This window comes from Phoca vitulina, unplaced genomic scaffold, assembly GCF_004348235.1.
Source record: "Phoca vitulina isolate PV1807 unplaced genomic scaffold, GSC_HSeal_1.0 scaffold37, whole genome shotgun sequence".
Classification (NCBI taxonomy): domain Eukaryota; kingdom Metazoa; phylum Chordata; class Mammalia; order Carnivora; family Phocidae; genus Phoca; species Phoca vitulina.
This window is the reverse complement of record NW_022589740.1, coordinates 9,363,083-9,383,293: the sequence shown is the minus strand read 5'-3', so window position 1 is coordinate 9,383,293 and position 20,211 is coordinate 9,363,083. Positions and strand designations below refer to the sequence as shown.

Genomic DNA, 20,211 nt, shown 5'->3' with positions numbered 1-20,211 from the left:
AAAATTACGGCAGTAACATAGCAGTACTACATGCCTGCTTTAATGTGGAAAATATCTAAATAAGATCATAATGGCTCTCTTAGAACATATCTATTTAGTCTAAACCTCTGGTTCATTTCCACTATAAATCTACTTTGTTTCAAATCTGAGAATGTACAGCCAAAAGGCTTTTCCAATGCTGAGACCAACAGATGTGCACAGTGATCTCGATTGTATTTTAGAGTATTACGAAGAGCACAAAAAACTTAGCAGATAATTTAAACTACATATTCTTTGTCTAGTCTTTCTCTTTGTGAATCCACAGCCATAATTCTAAGCTATTAAATCCAAGGCAGGAAAAAAAGTATGTCACTGAGATGGGAAGTAGTTACAAGAACACGAAAGCCATGTCTATTTCATTTACTTTTCTAGGATCAAATGATTTAATAATTTTGCAAATAGGAATAAACAAATTAACAATCAGGTTTTTTTCAAAGCCAGATACAGAGAAATAAGAAAACACTAAATTAGTAAAGGAAATTTAAAAACTTAACTCAAGAATTAATTGTCTTAAATGAGGATTACAATTCTTGATTGTTGGAAATTTCTAGAATATACACGGCTATTGCAGTTGCATGACACTTTTCACGTTTCCCTCATCTCCTGTTTCACGCCTGTTCACTTATCAACTTGCTGAAGAGTTACTTCCTTTAGAAACACCTTTGTTATTCCCTTCTGGATTCCTGTACCATCTTGGAAATATGTCTATTATATATCGTAACAAAGCACTACAAAGCACTGTTGGGTTTTTATTTGTTCGTTTGTGGACCCCACAAAGAGCAGCTTAAGGACTCATCTCTCTTTGTAACACTAGCCCCCAGAATAGTGCCAGCTACACTGCAGGTATTCATCAGACATTTATTGCAAAATGAATGCTTAAGCCATCTCTATTATTCCTTTCTGAAGACTTGTAAGTTTGGTGACCATATTTTATAACCCTAATACTGACAAACATGACGTCATAAAAGATTTCTGTCATCTCCAGGTGCATGAAACAGAACTCTGCTAGTTTTAATATCAAGATTTCGGAGACATTTTGATGGGAAGCTGGAGGTAGTATCTGCTGTCTTGAATAACTCAGAAAATTGGGATCTCAAGTTGCCAGAGGTGACCTGAAGTCTGTGGGGCCGATCTCTATCTAACTCTGGCTTCCTTCTTCATCACCCACCCTCCGTCCTTCCCATTTCAGCCTTTCTTCCACTGAAATGATACAACAACCCACCTACTAGTGACCTTACTAACCGTAAATTCCAAATCATTCTAGTTTACGAGCTTAAAAACCTCAGAGCAGCATTTTCCTGATGACATTGTCCTAACTCTCTAGTTTGGATCAAATGAGGAAAAGGCTGTCGCAGATTCATAGGAAAAAAAAAATCTGAAATACACACTATTTTCAGAGAACTGCACTTATTTTTTTTTTCCCCGTCACACACAAGAGTTCCAAACATGACCATTAAATAAATCACTCAAAACTGACTTGGAAAAGAGTGTTTTAAAAGTGGACAAAATTTCATGGAAATGAACATGTCAGCTATTTTATATTGGCAAGTCCAAGAAAACCCTGGGGTCTTTAAATTACAAAAGTTGTTCAGACATACATTAAAACACTATAATTGAGAAAAATGGAAACATTCTAAAGAGCCAAAAATAGTTGGTTAACTATAACATGGTAGAGCCACAGAGGGTAAAATGATGCAGAAGTATATTTAAAACACTCACTGTATATTACATAAAAAAACAGCGGTTTATGGAGCTGACTACACAGTATGATGCCATTTTGGGGTGAAATTACATATGCATATTCAACCATAGAAAAAGCCTGGAAGAATGTACATGGGTGTATAAACTGCGGTACCTCGATGTACTTTTTTTGCTTGTTCTGGTTTTCTGAAGTTTCTAAAATGAACGTATCTTTGCTTTATCACTAGAAAGTGTGTGCGCGTGCGTGTGTATGTATTTTAGTCTATTTGGCTATTTCCTTTAATCTTTTTTCACATTATTAAAATACATGGCTTATAAAAGTTTCCTTAAGGGGCGCCTGGGTGGCTCAGTCATTAAGCATCTGCCTTCGGCTCAGGTCATGATCCCAGGGTCCTGGGATCGGGCCCCACATCGGGCTCCCTGCTCCGCGGGGAGCCTGCTTCTCCCTCTCCCACTCCCCCTGCTTGTGTTCCCTCTCTCGCTGTGTCTCTCTCTGTCAAATAGATAAAATCTTTTAAAAAATAAAATAAAATAAAAAAATAAAAGTTTCCTTAAAGTCATCTAAGCTCCTCTCCTAATTATACAGATTTTGATAGACTGTGAAAGTTAAAGCGGATTTCTGCATTCTGGCTGTGAAATGTCAAGAAGAGGAAGAAACTCAGCAATTTTCACGAGCGTCAGGGAAACTAAAAGGAAAGCTTACTGACTTCATATACCATAAAATTTGTAACAGCACTTCCTTAGACTGTGCACTATAAGAGTTTGAGTCTAGAAGGTTTCCTAAAGCCTAAAGCACTCACTGATGTGCAACAATGAAATACATTATGACACGCATATCAATTTCCATGAGCACCCATCCCCCGTTTCCCTAACACCAACTATCATCAGTGATAAACACTGACTTTTCGATGGCTAAGAATTGGTATTAGGAAGACTACATAAGCCAGTGTCCCTCTCTTCCAGGAAATGTGCCATAAAGATAGGTGATTATTTCATAGGTGACATATATCCTTCAGATTTGCATTGATTCAAGTTACCAGTTCCTGGCAAATAATTTTACATGCCTTGTGCCCTCTCCTCTCATCCTTAACTACTTTCGAGGTAGGAGCTATTCCCATTTAACAGGTGAAAAGACCAAGACACGCAACGATTAACTAATTGGTCTAAAATCACAAAGCTGGGAAATGGAAAGGCTAGGTCTGGAATGCAGTTCTAACAGTCTGCGGAGGCTGTGCTTTTTAACCATTAGGGTTACGACACCCCCCACCCCCCGCCCCCGAACACACGCTGCCAACAACAAAGTAAGGGCTATAGGCAGTAGGCAGTACAGTGATTCAGAGGAAACCCACACTACCTAGAGCCAGGAGAAGCAGAGGAGGCTCCATGGAATGAGCAGGACTTGATCTGAGTCTTGAAAGACAAAAATGCAGTATCAGGAGAGAGTGGATCCCAGAGCAGGCGACGTTCTCTCCTGGGTACAAATCCGGCTTGGAGGTCCCTGAGTCCTCTTCTATAAAGGATTGGGACAGGCTGCCCAACCCGCAAGAATGAACTTGACAATATCTTATAATTAGAATGAAATCTGAGCAGCTCAACGTGAAGAAGGCATTCTTTCTTCCTTATCATTACTGGTGCTCTCTTCTCCAAGTGTTCAGCAAAAATTTTGAAAAGGAATATGAAAAAAATAATCGGTCCCTAAATAAAATCTAACAGGACAATGAACTACTTAAAAAAAAAAAATTCACAGCACTCACTGAAGAGGAAAATGTCTCTGGGTTAAGAAACTAGGCCAAACGTACAGAGGTAATTGTGTCACGGGTGTGGAGCTAAATTTCAATTTATAAGTGGAAAAAAAGCTATCAAAAATAGATGACAAGGGAATAAAATGAATCAGACGAATTCATGAAGGAAGTGAATCAGTAAGCCTTTAGCTTTTATCGTTTACTCATGTTTGGAGTAAAAACATTTACTTATAGACTTTTCCCCTCACAATAATGAAAAAGAAAAAAAAAAAAAAGGAAAGAAAATTTTATTTGGCCTTGTTTTTTCCCCAGACCATAATTATATATATGGAAAGAGACATTTCTTGGGAAATGCTTAAAACAATTTACCAATAAGAAAGGGAGGGAGGATGACCCCTACCTTGGTTCCTCTTTATCCTCAAGGATCTGAAAGAACCCGCTCTCTTTCTTTAGCCCTGTGGCTCACTCCAATTCCACTCCTGCTACTCTAGGTTTCTAGCCCACCACTCCAAAGTAAGGACTCTCACCAAGGTGGCCTGTCATGTACGTGTTACTAAATCAGTGCTCAGTGATCAGTCCTCATCTTACTTGTCAGATCCACAACGGACAGACCCGATCACTCCATCTCCTTCCACACAGTGTCTGGGACACCACACTCTCTTGGTTCCGACCTCCCTGGTTGCTCCTTCTCGGTGTCCTCTTCCTGACCTTTTAATGTGACAGAGTGCCCCAAGGTTCGGTTCTTACTCTCTCCTGTTCTTGGCACACATTCCCGGGACCTTCGGTGATCTCAAGTGTTCTCTTGATTTTACATACTGTCCACAGTCATTGGTAGATGACTCCCAAGTGTGTATTTCCAGCCCAGCCCCCTTTCCCGAACTCCAGACTCAGCTCATCCCCCTTTCCCGAACTCCAGACTCCCATATGTAACCGCTCACCTGACATCTCCACTTGAATGTCTAATAAGGATCATTTACCTAACCTCCAAAACTGAGCTACTGATGCCCCCCACCTCTAAAAACTCGGCCAAAAAAAAATCTGACTGCACCCCTAGATTTCCACATCTCAGGTGATGGCAGCTCTACTGTGCCAGTTGCTCAGGCCCCCAAACCCTGGAATTATCCTTTTCTCTCTCTCATGGCCATCTTAAATCTGTTGGTTCTACCTTCAAAATATAGAATTTAACCACTTCTCCCCACCCTCCACTGCTACCACCCGCAGCCAAGCCACCACCATCTCTTACTTGGATTGCTGGAAAGCCTCCTGACTGGACCCCTTGCTTCTACACCTGCCCCTCAAAGTCTACTGTCGACACTGCAAGAGTGTTTTATCTAGCTAGCTAGCTAGCTACGATGTTGTTCATGTATTTGAGAGCGAGAAAGAGGAAGCACCAGAAGGGGGAACAGAGGGAGAGGGAGAAGCAGACTCCCGGCTAAGCAGGGAGCCCCACAAGGGACCCAATCCCAGGACCCTGGGATCATGACCTGAGCCGAGGGCAGACGCTCACCTGACTGAGCCACCCAGGCACCCTGGGAGTGTTCCTTTTAAAACTTATGATGATCGTGCCACTTCTATCCTCAAAGTCCTACAATGGCTCTCCATCTCTCATAATCAAAGCCAAAGTCCTTCCATGGCACGCGAAACCCTACGCCATCTACATGTGCAACAATCCCTCCTGCCCACTTCTCTCAGCTCCTCCGACTAGCTTTCCCTTCAACAGTTCTGCTCCAGCCACCTCGACCTCCTTACTGCTCCTCACTCTACGTGTTATGTCATTATTTACTATGTTTACGGTCACCCTTCCCTATAGCCTGTTAGAATGTAAGCAGAACATGTGCTCTACAAGGGCGTGAGTCTTTGTTCTGTCCACTGATGTACCCTAAGAGACTACCCAGTATGAAGCACTAATAGATGCTCAAGTCAAAACTGCTCAAAAATGAATTTCTAGTCTCTTAGCAAACTATAAAGAGCTTGGCCACATGGCTGGATTCCTTTATCTTAAAAATATCTTGTGCCAATTGTTCATACATTTATCCATCTATTACTCCTCCATTCAAAGTAAACTCCAGCAATTATAATGTGCTCTGCACAGGTATTAGGGACAGAAGTAAAAGGCCGAGGCTTTGCTTATGCACATGGCAAAGAGACAAGAAACCACACAAATACAAGGCGGCCTGTTAACGGACTTGACAGAAGAGAGCCATCAACTGACCAGGGCTGGAGAGGCAAGGGCCATCAGGAAAGGCTTTCCAGAACACATACCTCTTGGACTAAGTTTTGAAGGAGTTAATGAAAGAAGGTTGGTAGAGACTATAGGAGGAGGAGGGAAGAAGAGCCATTTTCAGCAGAGGACACAGCTTACCACAACACAGACAGCATATGGGAGCAGGGAGCCCTGGGGAACCTCAGGCAGCTCAGGGTAGTTAGGGTCCTGGGATTCAGGGGACGTGTGGAGGTGGGGAGGTCTTCTCTCACTCATGCTGCGTAATTTGATTTAATCTTGAAGTTGAAGGGTAGCTATTCATGTTGCATTTCAGGTTTGTATTTTAGAAATATCTGGTAGCAAGTAGTGTGGTAAGATGGGGCCCTGAGAAAGACTCTACAGATCGGTATAGAATTTTAAGTCAGAGTTAGAAACCTAGTATAAATTGGTAAGATAAAGAGCTCCGAGAATTGTAGTGTTTGACCCAAAGTAACCTGACAAGGATCATCATTATTATTATTATTATCATTTACTATCTTTTCAGAAGACTTAAAAGAGGAGAACGTTAAAAGAAAGATGCTTAAAGAAATTCATAAAGATATCCTGATTCAACTCCAAATCCCAAAAGAAGTGGAACAGAGAGTAAACAAAGGTCCATGAAGAAAACCAACATCAATGTCACTCTTGAGTCAACAAGGAGCTCACGAGAGTCCAAGAGAGGGCTCCCATGCCAAAAGAAACACCCTGTCCACACATCATCTGCCCACTGCCATTCCCTCCCTAACATCTCAGACTTTTCCTTTCAGAAGATCCCAACACTCAGTAGCTACTTGGCTCTCTAGAGCTCCAGTAATCCTGTTATTGCAACAGCAAAACTGTTCTTTCTCCTTCAAGCAAGGCGGAGGGATTGCCTGAATCACAGGGATGGTTACCTCAACCAACCACTCGGCGTTCTGAGGGCACAGAAGATCTTTCTCAATTGTCTTCTTTCACAACATGCCTTGTTAGCCAAGCCCTAGATGTTAGTTTGGCTTGGAAGACCATTGTAGACAACTGGAAAAAACCCAGAGCTACCCCTGGCGTTGATACAGAACTGAGCTTTCGCAGGACAGTAAAAGCAATAGGTTCTCTGTTTTCCAGTTTCAGTCCTACTTCCCTAGAGTTTGTCAGTGAGTGATTTTCACATCTCCCTAAGTACTTATTCCAGAAGCTTAAAAAAGAAAAATAGATTTCAGGCACAACGAGATCCTAAAACTATACCCATTTCTCTTAGAGGGTAGCACTTGAATTAGGAGGGGGAAAAGGAGAGGAAATCTAAAATGGGAAGAAAGCTAAATACAGCTCCAAGCACACAGATCAAGGCTCATAAACTAGGTCAGGCATGTGTGTGTGTCTGGGTGTGTGAATGAATGCACGTGTGTGTTGTACATGCATAAAACTTGAGTACTTGATGTTATCTGTTTAAACTCTCCATGTTATAAAATTATTTCCACAAGCTACAGAACTACAAGTCCCCTTTGAAGTGATTTTTTTCAGTATCTGTTGAACTTCTAAAATGATAACTAACCCTTTGGAACAAATTGTGCCTTTTGATGGTTTGTTTCAAAATGTCTAAGGTAGGAAGATGACATTGTGAAACCTGAAGTCTAAGCACAAATTCGAAAATGTACTCAAAGGGAAGTTTTCCTTTTTGGGTCCTTTCATTCAACAGTGAAGTGATTTTCTATGAGGTAAAGTTAAAAAAATAATGAAGTTTCTCAGAGATTGCTCAATTGTTCTGAATTTAAATCTCTGCCCTCTGGGGAGAGTTCCTGTAGAAAAAGAAGGCAAGGTTGTTATTAGGCAATAAAAGGTTTTGGATCCTTCTTTAAATCCTGCTGTTACTTTGCCTCTAAAAAAAAGATACATTTTTTCCCCCATTCGGTAGGTTGTCATTTTGTTGACGGTTTCCAGTTTCCTTCGGGCTGCAAAAGCTTTTTATTTTGGTATAGTTCTGATAGTTTATTTTTGTTTTTCCCTTGCCTGAGAAGACAGAGAAAAATGTTTCTACAGCTGATGTCAAAGAGATTACTGCCTATGGTGTCTTTTTTGGTTTGCAAATGATATATCTGATAAGGAATTAATATTCAAAATATATAAAATAACAAAATATAAACAACTTAATACCCAAATAACATATAATCTGATTTAAAAATGGGCAGAGGACCTGAACAGTCATTTCTCCAAAGGAGACATTCAAATGGCCAACAGACAAATGAAAAGGTGTTCAACATCATCATCAGGGAACTGGAAACCAGAACCAAGATGAGGTATCTCTTTACACCTGTCAGAATGGCTAGAATCAAAAAGACAAGAAATAGTGTTGGCGAGGATGTGGAAAAAGAGGAACCCTCGTGCAATGTTGGTGGGAATGCAAGCTGGTATAGCCACTCTGGAAAACAGTATGGTGGTTCCTCAAAAACTTAAAACTAGAATTATAATTCAGTAATTCCACCACTGGGTATTTACCCAAAGAAAACAAAAACACTATTTCAAAAGGATATATGTACCCCTATATTTATTGCAGCATTGTTTACAAAAACCAAGATATAGAAACAACCCAAGTGTCTATCAATAGAAGAATGCATAAGAAAGATGTGGTATGCACAGGGGAATTACTATTCAGCCATAAAAAAGGATGAGATCTTGCATCTGCAACAACATGGATGAACCTAGAGGGTATAATACTAAGTGAAACAAGTCAGAGAAAAGTATCACATGATTTCACTTATATGTGGAATTTAAGAAACACACACAAAGAAACAAAAAAACAGGCTCTTAAATACAGAAGGAGGATGGGTGAACTGGGTGATGGGGATTAAAGAGCACACTGATTTTGATGAGCAGAGTAATGTACAGAATTGTTGAATCATTACATTGTACACCTGAAACTACTATAACACTGTATGTTAATTATACTTCAATTAAAAAAAAGGAAAAGAAAAAATACAATACATTTTAAGGGGACAGGGCTTTTTTTTTTGTGGGGGGTGAGGGGTGGGAGGGTCAAAATGGTCTTGCTTTTGTTTTCCTAGGAATGGACGACCTAAGGACAACCAAGGATATTATATAACTCAAATATAACAAGGCATATATATGTGTTTTTTTAAAGGGAAAGAGTCTAGGATTTATTTGTGTTTTCAGATTTCTTATTTCAAACAGCAAATCAGTTTGAAAATATGTACACCATAATTTCTTTCTATACCAATTTAATTTTACCTATTACTAAAGAAAATTCTCCTGAGAGCTTCCTCTAATATGAAACTAATGTCTAAAACCACCCTTTAAAATAAACATATCATTTGATTCAACATACATAAGTGGCAGCAAGAGCAAGCTGGAAAATAGACTTTATCTCAAATAAGGAAAAAGTCCGTTCATAAGAAAAAGACAAAAAAAGACCTAAATTCAAAAGGAAAAAAAAAAAGTAATAGACACTTGGGAAAATGTACTTGGTTTTCTCATGTTTAATGGAAATAATCACAGCACCTGCCCCACAGGGCTGTCATGAGAATTACATGAACTCATTCATACAAAGCACTGGAAATAGTGTCTAGGTGCTCAATTTAGTGCTCAATAAATATTAGTGCTAATTATTATTAATTATTGTTACTGGCGATGGCTCATGTTATCCGGCCATCTTTTGCTTTCCTGCTGAGGAAGGCAAGCAGTCTTGGAGGGATCACAATCTTGTGAAAATCTTGGCTGTACGGGACGATAGCCCGATTTCACAGGGGGGAACACACTGAGAAAACTGCTCCAGATTTCTCAAATCTAGCAGCAAGAGAAGGTAATTACAGAGGATCAGCGTTTCTGATCTTCAAAGGAAGATCTATCACCTAAAAGAGAGAGATAAGGCTTGTTCCGCATTTTCCAGAGAGACAGCCTTGAATTAAATGGTGAAAGTTACAAAGGAACATGTCGGCTGCAAGAAAGACTCTCCAACACGGAAAACACGGACCTCATCAAAGGACAGGCTGCCCTGAACGGTGGTCAGCGTGCTGTCACTGAGTGTGAACGCAGGAATTTTTGCCAGCCACGGGTGATTAGGAGAAGCTCCCTTAGCCAGTCCCTGCTAGATGACAATCATGACAACAGCCATGGTGATGAGGAGAGCTGACACTTCCACAGAAACTGCCCAGCACTGCTGGACTTTACATATACGGACCCTCGTAATCCTCTTCATGACTCCCTTTCCACAGCCTGTGTTCCTAACCACCACGATCTGCTGCCTACTCCCCCCACCCCACCTTTAGAAACCTCAGCAAGCTATTTATTTAGCCTCTCTGTGTTCGACATCCTCATTTGTAAAACGAGAAAAATGGCATTTATCTCAGAGGATAGTGATAAAAAGTAAATAAAATAAATTTGTTTAGTACCTAGAACAGTGCCTGACACATAGCAGGTAGCTTATATGCGATTTCTTTTTACAGAAAGGTCATTTCAACTTTTAAGAGAATTTTTTACTTGGATGGCAAGTTAAGGAAGGTATAAAGAACTGTCTTGACTACAGTGAGCCATCTGATTTTTTTTTTCTTATCATATAAGTAGAACTCATGGCTTGCTGATTTAAGATTGATTCTCCAACAAAACGAAATCAGCCATGAAAAATATGGGCAAAACTGAAGCGGGAGTTCTGCATGAGATCCAATACCCTGTATACTTTGTCATGGCTGATCGTAAGGCCTTGAGAAAAGGGGCCTCGTCCATCACCCACTGCTGACTTCTCTTAACCATCCTCAAGGCCTTGGCCATTAAGTCAGCCACACTTTTAGCAGAATCTTTAATTGCTTTATACACTGGACTCAACCTAGATCTACTTAATCAATTCTTAAACCTAGGTCAATCCAATCTACTTCTTTTGCGCCTGCCATCCAACTGCAACCGGGCATCCAATGTGGCCTAGTAAAACTTCTTGACCCGGAGTCACTGCTTTACAGATTTTCATAAAGCAACATTAAATCTTTCTTCTGCTCAAGCTTCTAAATCTACTCCCGCCCACCCTCAAATATCCTAGACTACTTCGTAATTAGAAAAGAGAGGCAATCAGATACAAATCCTTTCCACTTTTCATACACCTTCCTCCACACCCATATACTCCTGCAACAGCAAATCAATTCAACATGTACTGGTATCTCTGTTGGAGCCTTTTCCCCTCTCCTTTCTGCTTTCAAAGGAAAAAAAATGCCTCCAGACCTCCTTTCTCAGGCTGACTCTTTCTTCTACTTGCTGATGCTACCCAGGAAATGCAGGTTATATCACGTTCCTTGGTTTGTTGTTCTGGAAATTATTCCCACCTCTCTCTTGGATCTTCAAACTTTTTCTCCTGCTCTATATACCCGGCCATAAAAAAAAAAAAAAAAAATTTCTTAGTCTTGTTCCCCTCATAAACCTTGACACTTTCCCCATCTTACTGCCAAATATCGAAGAGTGGTCTCTTGCTGTACGTGTGTAACCAGCTGAACTAACATACATCTGAATCACTGGAAGGCATCCCAATACAGGTTATTCTTGATTACAATCTATCTTTTAAGTATGTTTAAAGGTTCTGACATCCAGCAGCCACAGATTTGGTAATCATCATTTTTTTTCCATTTTTATAGTGTTTTTAAGGAACACAATAAAGGAAAATAGACCACAGAGGTTTGTTACATATGACAGACTGTACTTTAACTAAATGTTGATGTGCTTGGGGAATTCCAGCACAAAGTTTATAGCTTAGCAATACTAATACCTTACAAATGTTTTCTAAAGGGTAGTTCTCATGAGTTAAGTCCTTACAAAGTAATGCCTAAAGTTATGAACAATAATATGATAATGTAAATGGTCTACATAAACTCTTAGAGACTCATCTGATTCAAAATTTACCACCTATATAGAAAAATAAGCTTACGGAAAGAAAGGTTTCCCTATGCATTCAGAAAAAAGGATCTGGCAAAAGGACCTAAAACGGGAGAGAAGATGACGTATTTAATGAGAAGAAAGCAAGCCAATGAGGGTGGGGTACAGAAAACAGGGGAGGGAGGGACAAGGGTCAGATCCCCCAGAGCCTCCTGGGCCAGAGTTAATACATTTTGGTAAACCATAAACATAACAGGAAGCAAATGAGAAGCCTTAAGCTGGACGATGGAAGGATCAGAAATGCAATTTTAAAAGCATTACTTTAATTGCTGTATGGAGAATGAATGGACAGCCTACCAGAGCGTGTGAGGGGCCAGTGGGAGTCTGAGAGGGAAATGAATGGTAGCCTAGGGAATGGGTGGCAGCAGAGATGAAAACAAGGCGGTAGATTCTGGAAGAGAAAATCACTAAGACTTGGGGAAGATATGGCGGAAAGAAAAGGGAGATGTCAAGGACATGTTGGTTTCCTGAATTTATATACATATATACATGGAAATGAGTAAAACATCTTGTACAATATATACTGAATTAACAGAAATTACCAATGGGAAGGGAAGATGAATTTTACATAGTAAAAGGCAGACCTTCATTTTTCACTATATAGATATCTGCATTGTTTAAATACTTTTATAATCAGCAGGTATACATTCTTTCATAGTTAAATTAACATGCAATAAAAAAGAAACAAAGCATTTGCCTGGCTGAAAAGAACAGGAATGGCATTTTGGGGGGAAGGAACAATCCATCCAAAGGCACAAACATATGAAAGTACATGGCATATTTAATGAATATCAAGGAGTCCAGTGTTTGCAGAATAAGAAGGAAGGATGTGTGCTGGGATAGGATGAGCAGAGTTGTAAAACTGTTTTACACTATGCCCAGTACATGAAGGACCTTATTATGTGCCAGTTTACGGAAAGCATTCCCTACTCTGTGGGAAATGGGAAAGCACAAAGTTTTCACACAGGAGGGTGGAAAAAATAATCAAGTTTCTATTTCAGAAAGATCACTTTAGAGGCAGGGTGAAGACTGGGCCAGAAGGGAGATGGGAAAATGGGCAAGATCACTTAGGCTGGAACCTAAGTTTAATCAGAGGCAACAGAAACAGAGAAAGGGGGGAGGTCTGAGATTCACTTCAGGAGACAGGACTTAGCGATTACGCTAGATGTGATAGGGAAAAGGGAAAGACAAAAACGCTTCCCATGGTTTCTAGCTTAGAAAATCAGATAGTGAGGACATCAGTTTAGGTAATTCAAGAACGGGTTCAAAGAGAAGATAACTAAATTTTGTTTTGGAGATGCTAAGGTTAAAGCACCTCTGGAAGCAGGTCAAGGTACCCAACAGGAAGTGGGCTATACGGGTTTGGATTGGAGGAACAAGGTCAGGACTGGAGCACGTGAACTGTTACCCAAAACAGAGAATTTCCAGCCTACGGACACAATCTTACCCTTGACATAATTTCATTGAATTCTTAAGGCAACTTTCAAAAGTTGACCAGTTCCATTTATTCTCATAGTTGTAAAAATTCCACATGATCGTTGAAGTCTTGGTAAGCAGTAATTTAGAAAGCCGGAGCTTTTTGTCTTGGTCTCTCTTTTATTTCTTCCCCTTCCCTTTTTGTCTGCCATTCTTTCTATCTATCTAGTAAAGGAAGATATAGGAAGTATAATATAAAAACATTTGTTATTAAATATTTCCATATTTTGTCTTAGTTGTAAAAGGCAAAGAAAAGAACATTTTACAATTCTACCTTCAACAAAACCTAAATTAAATAACGGTTTACCTATGTGACTCTCCACTGATTTTTCTCTCGCAAGTCACTGACCCTTAATCAACTGGCATCCCCAAGGCAGTCAACTCCAGCTGTAGCTGTAACTACACAGGTTCCCGCAACAATTCCACAGTTCTGTTGTCGCTCACTGTCGGAAATCCAAGTCACACTGTCCCTCTGTCTAACCGATGGCGCCCTAGTTTGGTGGGAGGTGGAGAGGAAGGACCTGTTGGCAGGGAAACAGCTGCTTCCTTCCTGAGCCAGGGAAAACCAGGAAGGTGACAGATGGGCAGAGCAGAAAAGCAGCCAAAAGCTGCTTTGGCTCCTTGTTGGCAAGGATTTTCACTGAGGCACAATTGGATATTTTAAAGCATATCAAGGATTGAGAGACTTTTATCTGCCTGGGTGCTCTGGTGAAGTTCAACAGGGCTTCCCACATTTTCTACATTTGAAAAACTTTTAAGTTTGCCGTGGTACAAAGAACCTGGTCTCAGCCTATGTACAGTGGGCTAAGACTGCAAGGCACTGTCCCATTTCCCTTCAGGATTATACCCAAGAGAATGCACTTTCTGGTTTAAAAAAAATGTTTTTTAAACTTTCCTATAGTTATATTTGCACGACTTATTAGAATTACTATTAAAATTTCACTAGAAAATGCATTTAAGTGTTTACTTTTATATAGTTAATTTAAAAAGATTTGTTGCAAACTTTTATATTTTGTTCTTTTATCATTCCCCCTCCCAGCCACTTGTGTACCCAGAAAATTAAATATCCAAGGATTCCTGGATAAAATAGACAACCACTGGATCGATATGTTATAACTAACATATTTTTAAAAATTGCTGTAAACAGCTAAGTTATTCTTCATTAATAGAAATTAGCAATCACTGAAAAATAACATTAAAAACTAGTGTGGGCATGAAATATGGAATTTTAAAACATCAGTTTACTATGCTGATTAATTCAACATTTATATTTGCATCAGAACTTAATAATCCCATAAATAAATAGAGCTCTCAATTATTTTAAAAAATCAAGGGATAACATATGTATTTAAACATATTAGCAGCATAAAGACGTATGCTTCAACACACTTATTGGAAAACGCCTGAAAATATCACTACACTGAATTCAAGGGCATCCGCAGGAACCTGACATAAAAGTTCTCTAGAGTAACAACATTTCAGGAAATTCCAAAAAAAGGAAAAGGGTCAAATAGGAAAGAGCCTCAAATTAATTGACAAAGTTCAGTGCTTGCTCCAACTTGATTTTTCTCTCCATTGCAAAACAAAAACAAAAAGAACAAAACAAAAAACGAGTCTCGGGATGGGTGGGTGAATCACTTAGATGAAAGTTCATCTACAGGAATAAATGGAGAGGCCGCTTGGGCAGGCGACACAGGAGAGTCGGTGGTAGTGCTGACTTTCGCTGGTGAGTTACAAGAAGATCCGGCGCTGCTGCTGTTTCCATCAAGGGTATCAGACGATACACACACACCAGGATCTGACAGCTGGGCAACGTCAGAAGAAAGCATGTTGGTGATGCCCTGGAAAAATCTCTTTGGCTGATATTCAGTTTCCATTTCACATTTTCTTTTCAATGGTCCAAGAACACTTGGTCTAATGCAATTGATGGGACTCTGGCTTCTCCGGGTAGTAAATCGAGTCGTTGGGCTGGGAATGGGACTTGGAGGCAATCCATTGCTACTCACAAAACTTTGCAAGGATGGTGAAAAACACTGCTTCCCAATCCCCCGGGTGGGTGACGGTGCTGGTGACACCGGAATGAAATCGATGCGCTTCGGGGAGGCGGACTTCTCCACATCGTTGTCACTCAGGCTGAAACTTTCCTCCCAGGAGTGGCTTATCTGCATTGCGTTCTGCACCTCGCGCTCGTGGACGGTCTCTCGGTTGATCAAGTCCATGCCCTCCTCCTGTTTGATCTGGTGCAAGCGGCTGCTGTGCATGCGGACGGGGGAGGCCGGCAGCAGCAGGCCGTGGCGGTTCGGGAACGTTGTGCTGTTCCGCCTGGCGCTCGGCGCCTCGGCCTGGAACACCGGCGAAGTGTCACTGAGGCCGTGGATCAGGGGGGCGCTGTTAGACCTCCTGAGGCCCCCGCCGGCGCCACTGCCGCCGCCCTCGGCCGGGCTCCCGCCAGTACCCGGAGGCAACTCCAGGTCTAGCTCCATCTTCTCCTGAGCCATGTCGGGGGCAGGGAGGCGGGGGCGGCGCTCAGAGACCTAGGACTCCCATTCCCCGCAGTCCAGGGCCAGGGCCACCGCTGCCGCCGCCGCCGCGAATCTGTCAGCGGGCTCGTCCTTTTGCGCATGCGTGCCCCTTCGCGCAGGCGCCGTGAGATTTCCCTCTCCGCGGCGCCTGCTTAATGCGTAATAGCCGGTCCGCAGCCCTAGGGGGAGGGGCGAGGAGTGTTTGGGCGGCTATTCAGTCCGTTTCTTCCGCAATTAGCTATTGAGCTGCAAGCTCGCGGCTACGCGTGTTAATAAGGTTACCATATTCCGGAGTATGGATTTATAAAAGGAGACCTGAGAGGCCGTTGGTGATATGGGGCTGTATGAAGGGGAGTGGAGCTTGGCCTAACCAGGGAGGGCTTCCCTGAGGAAGGGACCATCTCCTGAGATCCGAAGGAGACAAAATGGGTGCGGGGTAGTGAACCGTGCAGGAAGCGGGAAGCTAGGGCCACCAGCGTGGTGGCAGGCGGGAACGAGGAGGTGAGGGAGGGAGTGTGGCCTGCCGTGGAGAGTGAGGGCTGGCCTGACGTGAGGTGGTGGACCCGGGCAGATTCTGGCCTTTTTCCTGAGAACAATGAAAACTCGGAAGGGTTTCAAGCCTGGGTATAACAGCGATAGCAAAGCCCTAGAGGGAAGATCCTTGGGAGATTAGAACCTACAGGAAAAAGACCAGAGGGGAGGCAGTCTCCTAAGCCATAGGAGATGGTAATTTGCACTGAGGTGTTAGTGTGGGAGAGAGGGAGAAAATGGTAAATTTGACAACTATTTAGATCAGGGGGAAAAAAAACCCAACCTGTCATTGTATTACCGTTGTTTTATTTATCGTCATATTTCTAGCACAAGCATATGTACTTAATAATCTTCATTCAGTATGAGGGATTAAACGAAGGGAAAAGCAATAGTGCTTCCCGCTTTAAAAATAAAAACACAATACTTAGCTCATGTAATTAATATAAACTTTGATAGCTCATTAAAATGGGTTTATATTTATTCATGTATTCAGTCAAGTTTTTTTTTTTTTTCTTTCCTATATACTAAGCACTGCTATGAAAGAGGGCCCTAATATGAGGGCATTTAATTTCTAGTGAAGGGAAAGATATAGATAAATAAGCTATTTTCAGACAGTGGTAAACCTTAGGAAAAAACAGGATGGTGTGATAGAGCACTACAGATAGAGTAGTGGGAGGGGGCAATTAGAGCTGAGATCTAACTACAAGGAGCAAGTCATGCTGACATCTGGGGGATGAATATTCTAAGCATAGAAAATAGCATGTGCTAATAAAGCCCTAGGCAGAGGTGAGGTTGGTGAGCTGGCATGGAAAGGAAAAAGGGCTGCTGAAGCAGAAGGGGGAGAGTAGTGTGAGGACAGAGAAGAGTTTGGATCTCATCCTAAGTACAATGAAAACCCACTAGGGAGTTTAAAGCAGGAGAGTGGTATTATCTGGTTTAGGTTTTAAATATCATTTTGGCTCGGTGGGAATTAGGCTGAAAGCTGGCAGGAGGGGAAGCAGAGGGGTGGATCAGGAACCTATGGCAACAGCAGAGACAGATGACTGGGCTAGGACAGTAGTAGCAATGACAGGGAGAAGTAGATGGAATCAAGAGATGTTTTGGGAGAACCAATAGGATATGCCGATGGATTCAATTTAGATGATGAAAGGAATAGACAATTCAAAGGCAACTCCTAGGTTTCTTAACACTGGGTAGATGGTATTATTTACGGAGAGGGAAGGAGTGGGTTTCAAAGAGTGGAAATTAAGAGTTCTGTTTTGGGTGATGGGAGTTGCAGGTGGCTGTCTGAAGTGAAAGAAAGCTTAGTGATTTTTGTTCATCCTTCTCTTTTTGCAGCTGAAGAAAGTAAGATCCAGAGAGGCTAATGACATATTCAGTATCATACAGCTTGTTTAGTTGTGGGAAACTACTAGAATCCAGGTCTCTTGGTTCTTAGTCTATGCCTCTTTTTCCACTGTATCTCAAAATAGCTTTTCATTTGAATTCCCTGTAAAATACAGGTCCTAATGATATAATAATGTTCATTATTCATGCCTATAATTATAGAGAAACTAATTTAAGCTTTCCCAGTGTCAGACACTATTCAAAGTGCTTCACCTTAAGTCCTCAGCACAACCCCATCAAGGAGGTATTACTGTCCTCATTTTTCAGGAGAAACTGAGATGCAGAAATGAAGCAATGTCACCAGGATGAGAGTAGAGGGCGGAATCTGGGCTTTCTGGCTCCAGAGCTTGGGCACCATGTTGCCTCCTCCAAGTGCGGTGATGTTTTAGAACTGGGAGAAGCCACTTCCAGATTGTTAGCTTTGTGAAGGCAACAGTACTTGAGACAGGGTTTGAAGGATAGGTAGGACTTTTATTTTAGAGTGATGAGATTTTCATATAGAAGTGGTGGCATGATAATAGTGAATTTGCTAATACATGATGTACACGGAGAAGAAGAGTAATGGGGAAAAACTTGGAAATGGAAGTTGGAGGGAGAGAACCAGGGCTCTGAATGCCAGGCAAAAGGGCTCGTATTTAATATCTAAGGCAACAGGAAAAAATGGGAAGGTTTCTGACAAGAGGCATGACACCCTGAGAGCTATACTTTAGGACCTGCCAGGCAGCTCAAGGATGGAGTGAAGTGTAAGAATGGAAGCGGAGATAACCAACACCTAGGACCTGCCGGGTACTTTAAACATTCCATAGTCCCACTTAATCCTCACTGCAATCCTATAAATTAGTTACTGTTAGGCTCATTCTGTAGAGGGACAACTGGAGTTCAAAAATTGCAAAAGGGGGGTGCCTGGGTGGCACAGTTGGTGATGCATCCAACTCTTGGTTTTGGCTCGGGTCATGATCTCAGAGTTTTGAGACTGAGCCCTGTGTGCTCAGTGCGGAGTCTGCTTAAGACTCTCTCTCCCTCTCCCTTTGCCCCTCCCCCCGTGTGCACACGCTCTCTCTCAAATAAATCTTTAAAAATTTTTGCAAAAGGCCCTACAACTACACAGAAGAACAAAGAGCTGAACCAATCTGAAGCAAGGTCCCACTTCAAAACCTGCAGTGTTTTTGCTGCCTTTCGCACGGATTAGAGAAGGAGAATCTGATGGCTCACTGTGAGGCAAAAACCAAGGCCTAAGCTCAAGTTGGAACGGCGGAAAAAGGAGATGGATTTGAGAGACAGGAAGGTATCAACAGCACCTGATTCCCTGTGTTGACAGAGGATGGAGAGAGGCATCACAAATGACCAGTTCAAGCAGGAGTGGGTCAAAGAATGGTACATTATTAAAAAAACAACAGGAGAGAGAAGAGGAAGAGCTTTCAGAGGAAAATATTAGATAAATAGAAAAAAAGCATTAATTCCAGAAATTTTAATAGCCACAGCGTATTGATGATTTGCGTATTACTAAATTATTACTAGTGTGGTTCAAATATGCCAACATTGTTCATCTATGTCTGGATAAGTACAATTATTATCTTTACTAATAAAGTGCAGAGATGGTGGTAAATCCACAAAATCAAACATCTGCGCCCTTTGGTTCTTGCCTGAACACACCTATTAGCAATCTTCACTCATTTCCTTGTTTCTGCCCCTGTCTCTGTTGAGTCAGTTCTCCAACCAGTCTTCAAGGTAATCCTTGAAGGGAAGACTTGAATAGAACCTCTCAGTGGATTCCCACTCAGCAAAAGTCAATGTCATTACAACGGTCCGTAGAGCCCTATCTGATCTGGGTCCCTGCTATCCCTCTGACCTCACCTCCAGATACTGCCCCCCCCCCCCCACACTGCCTTCCCTCCAACTGCAGAGGCCCCTTCCTGTCCTTCAGCCCACTAGCATGCTCCCCCTCCACCTGGCTTACTCTTCTTCCAGTGGACATCCACATGCTCCATCCCTTCGGGTCTCTACACAAATGTCGTTGACTGAGATGTTTTCTCCCCCAAAAACAACAACAAAACAAAAAAAACAAAAAAAGCAACAGCAGTTCCCGCCACCAAACCTACACTCATTCCCATGCCCCTACCACCGTCTTTATTTTCCTCTAGAGCACCAAATGACCTTTCTGTATATATATCGTTTTCTTGCCTCTTATCCTCAAGAAGGTCAGCTCCCCAAGAAAAAAGCCTTTGCTTTATTTCCTGCTGTGTGCCTAGTATGCAGACCAGAGCCTAGTATGTAGGACTTAGTAAGAAGTTGAATCACTGTGCAAATGAGTGATCGATGACTGAATGGACTAGCACAGCTTTGTCCAGAAGGGAAGAAAACTCTGTTATTGGAAAATCCAGCTTAACAGGCTTTTCTACACTGATTCTAAGTACTTCTTACTTTGACAATTCCTTGTCTTTTATCAGGATTCTTATTAAAGTGCCCTCCCGACCACACAGGTTGATCACCTGAACGTTATGCGAACCATGAAACCGAAGCCCTAAGTTTCCACTCCTTTTCAATCATATGCGGATACACTCTTGATAGAATTAAAATGCTCCGTGCTGAGGATTCTAAGCAGTGTTTAATATATTTAGTTACTGCTTCCTCTCAAAGGAATAAAGGATAAATGAGAGAAAATAGCAGCCGT

At 41.7% G+C, this 20,211-nt stretch overlaps 2 protein-coding genes across 7 annotated transcripts in view; both read right to left on the bottom strand.

Annotated features, from left to right (window-relative positions):
- Positions 1-20,211, bottom strand: part of PIP5K1B (phosphatidylinositol-4-phosphate 5-kinase type 1 beta) — a 297,690-nt gene that overhangs the window by 203,741 nt on the left and 73,738 nt on the right. The window lies entirely within an intron of this gene.
- Positions 8,737-15,733, bottom strand: FAM122A (family with sequence similarity 122A). Its single transcript, XM_032427600.1, has one exon. The coding sequence runs from the start codon at positions 15,597-15,599 to the stop codon at positions 14,736-14,738; it is 864 nt and encodes a 287-aa protein (XP_032283491.1). The 5' UTR covers positions 15,600-15,733; the 3' UTR covers positions 8,737-14,735.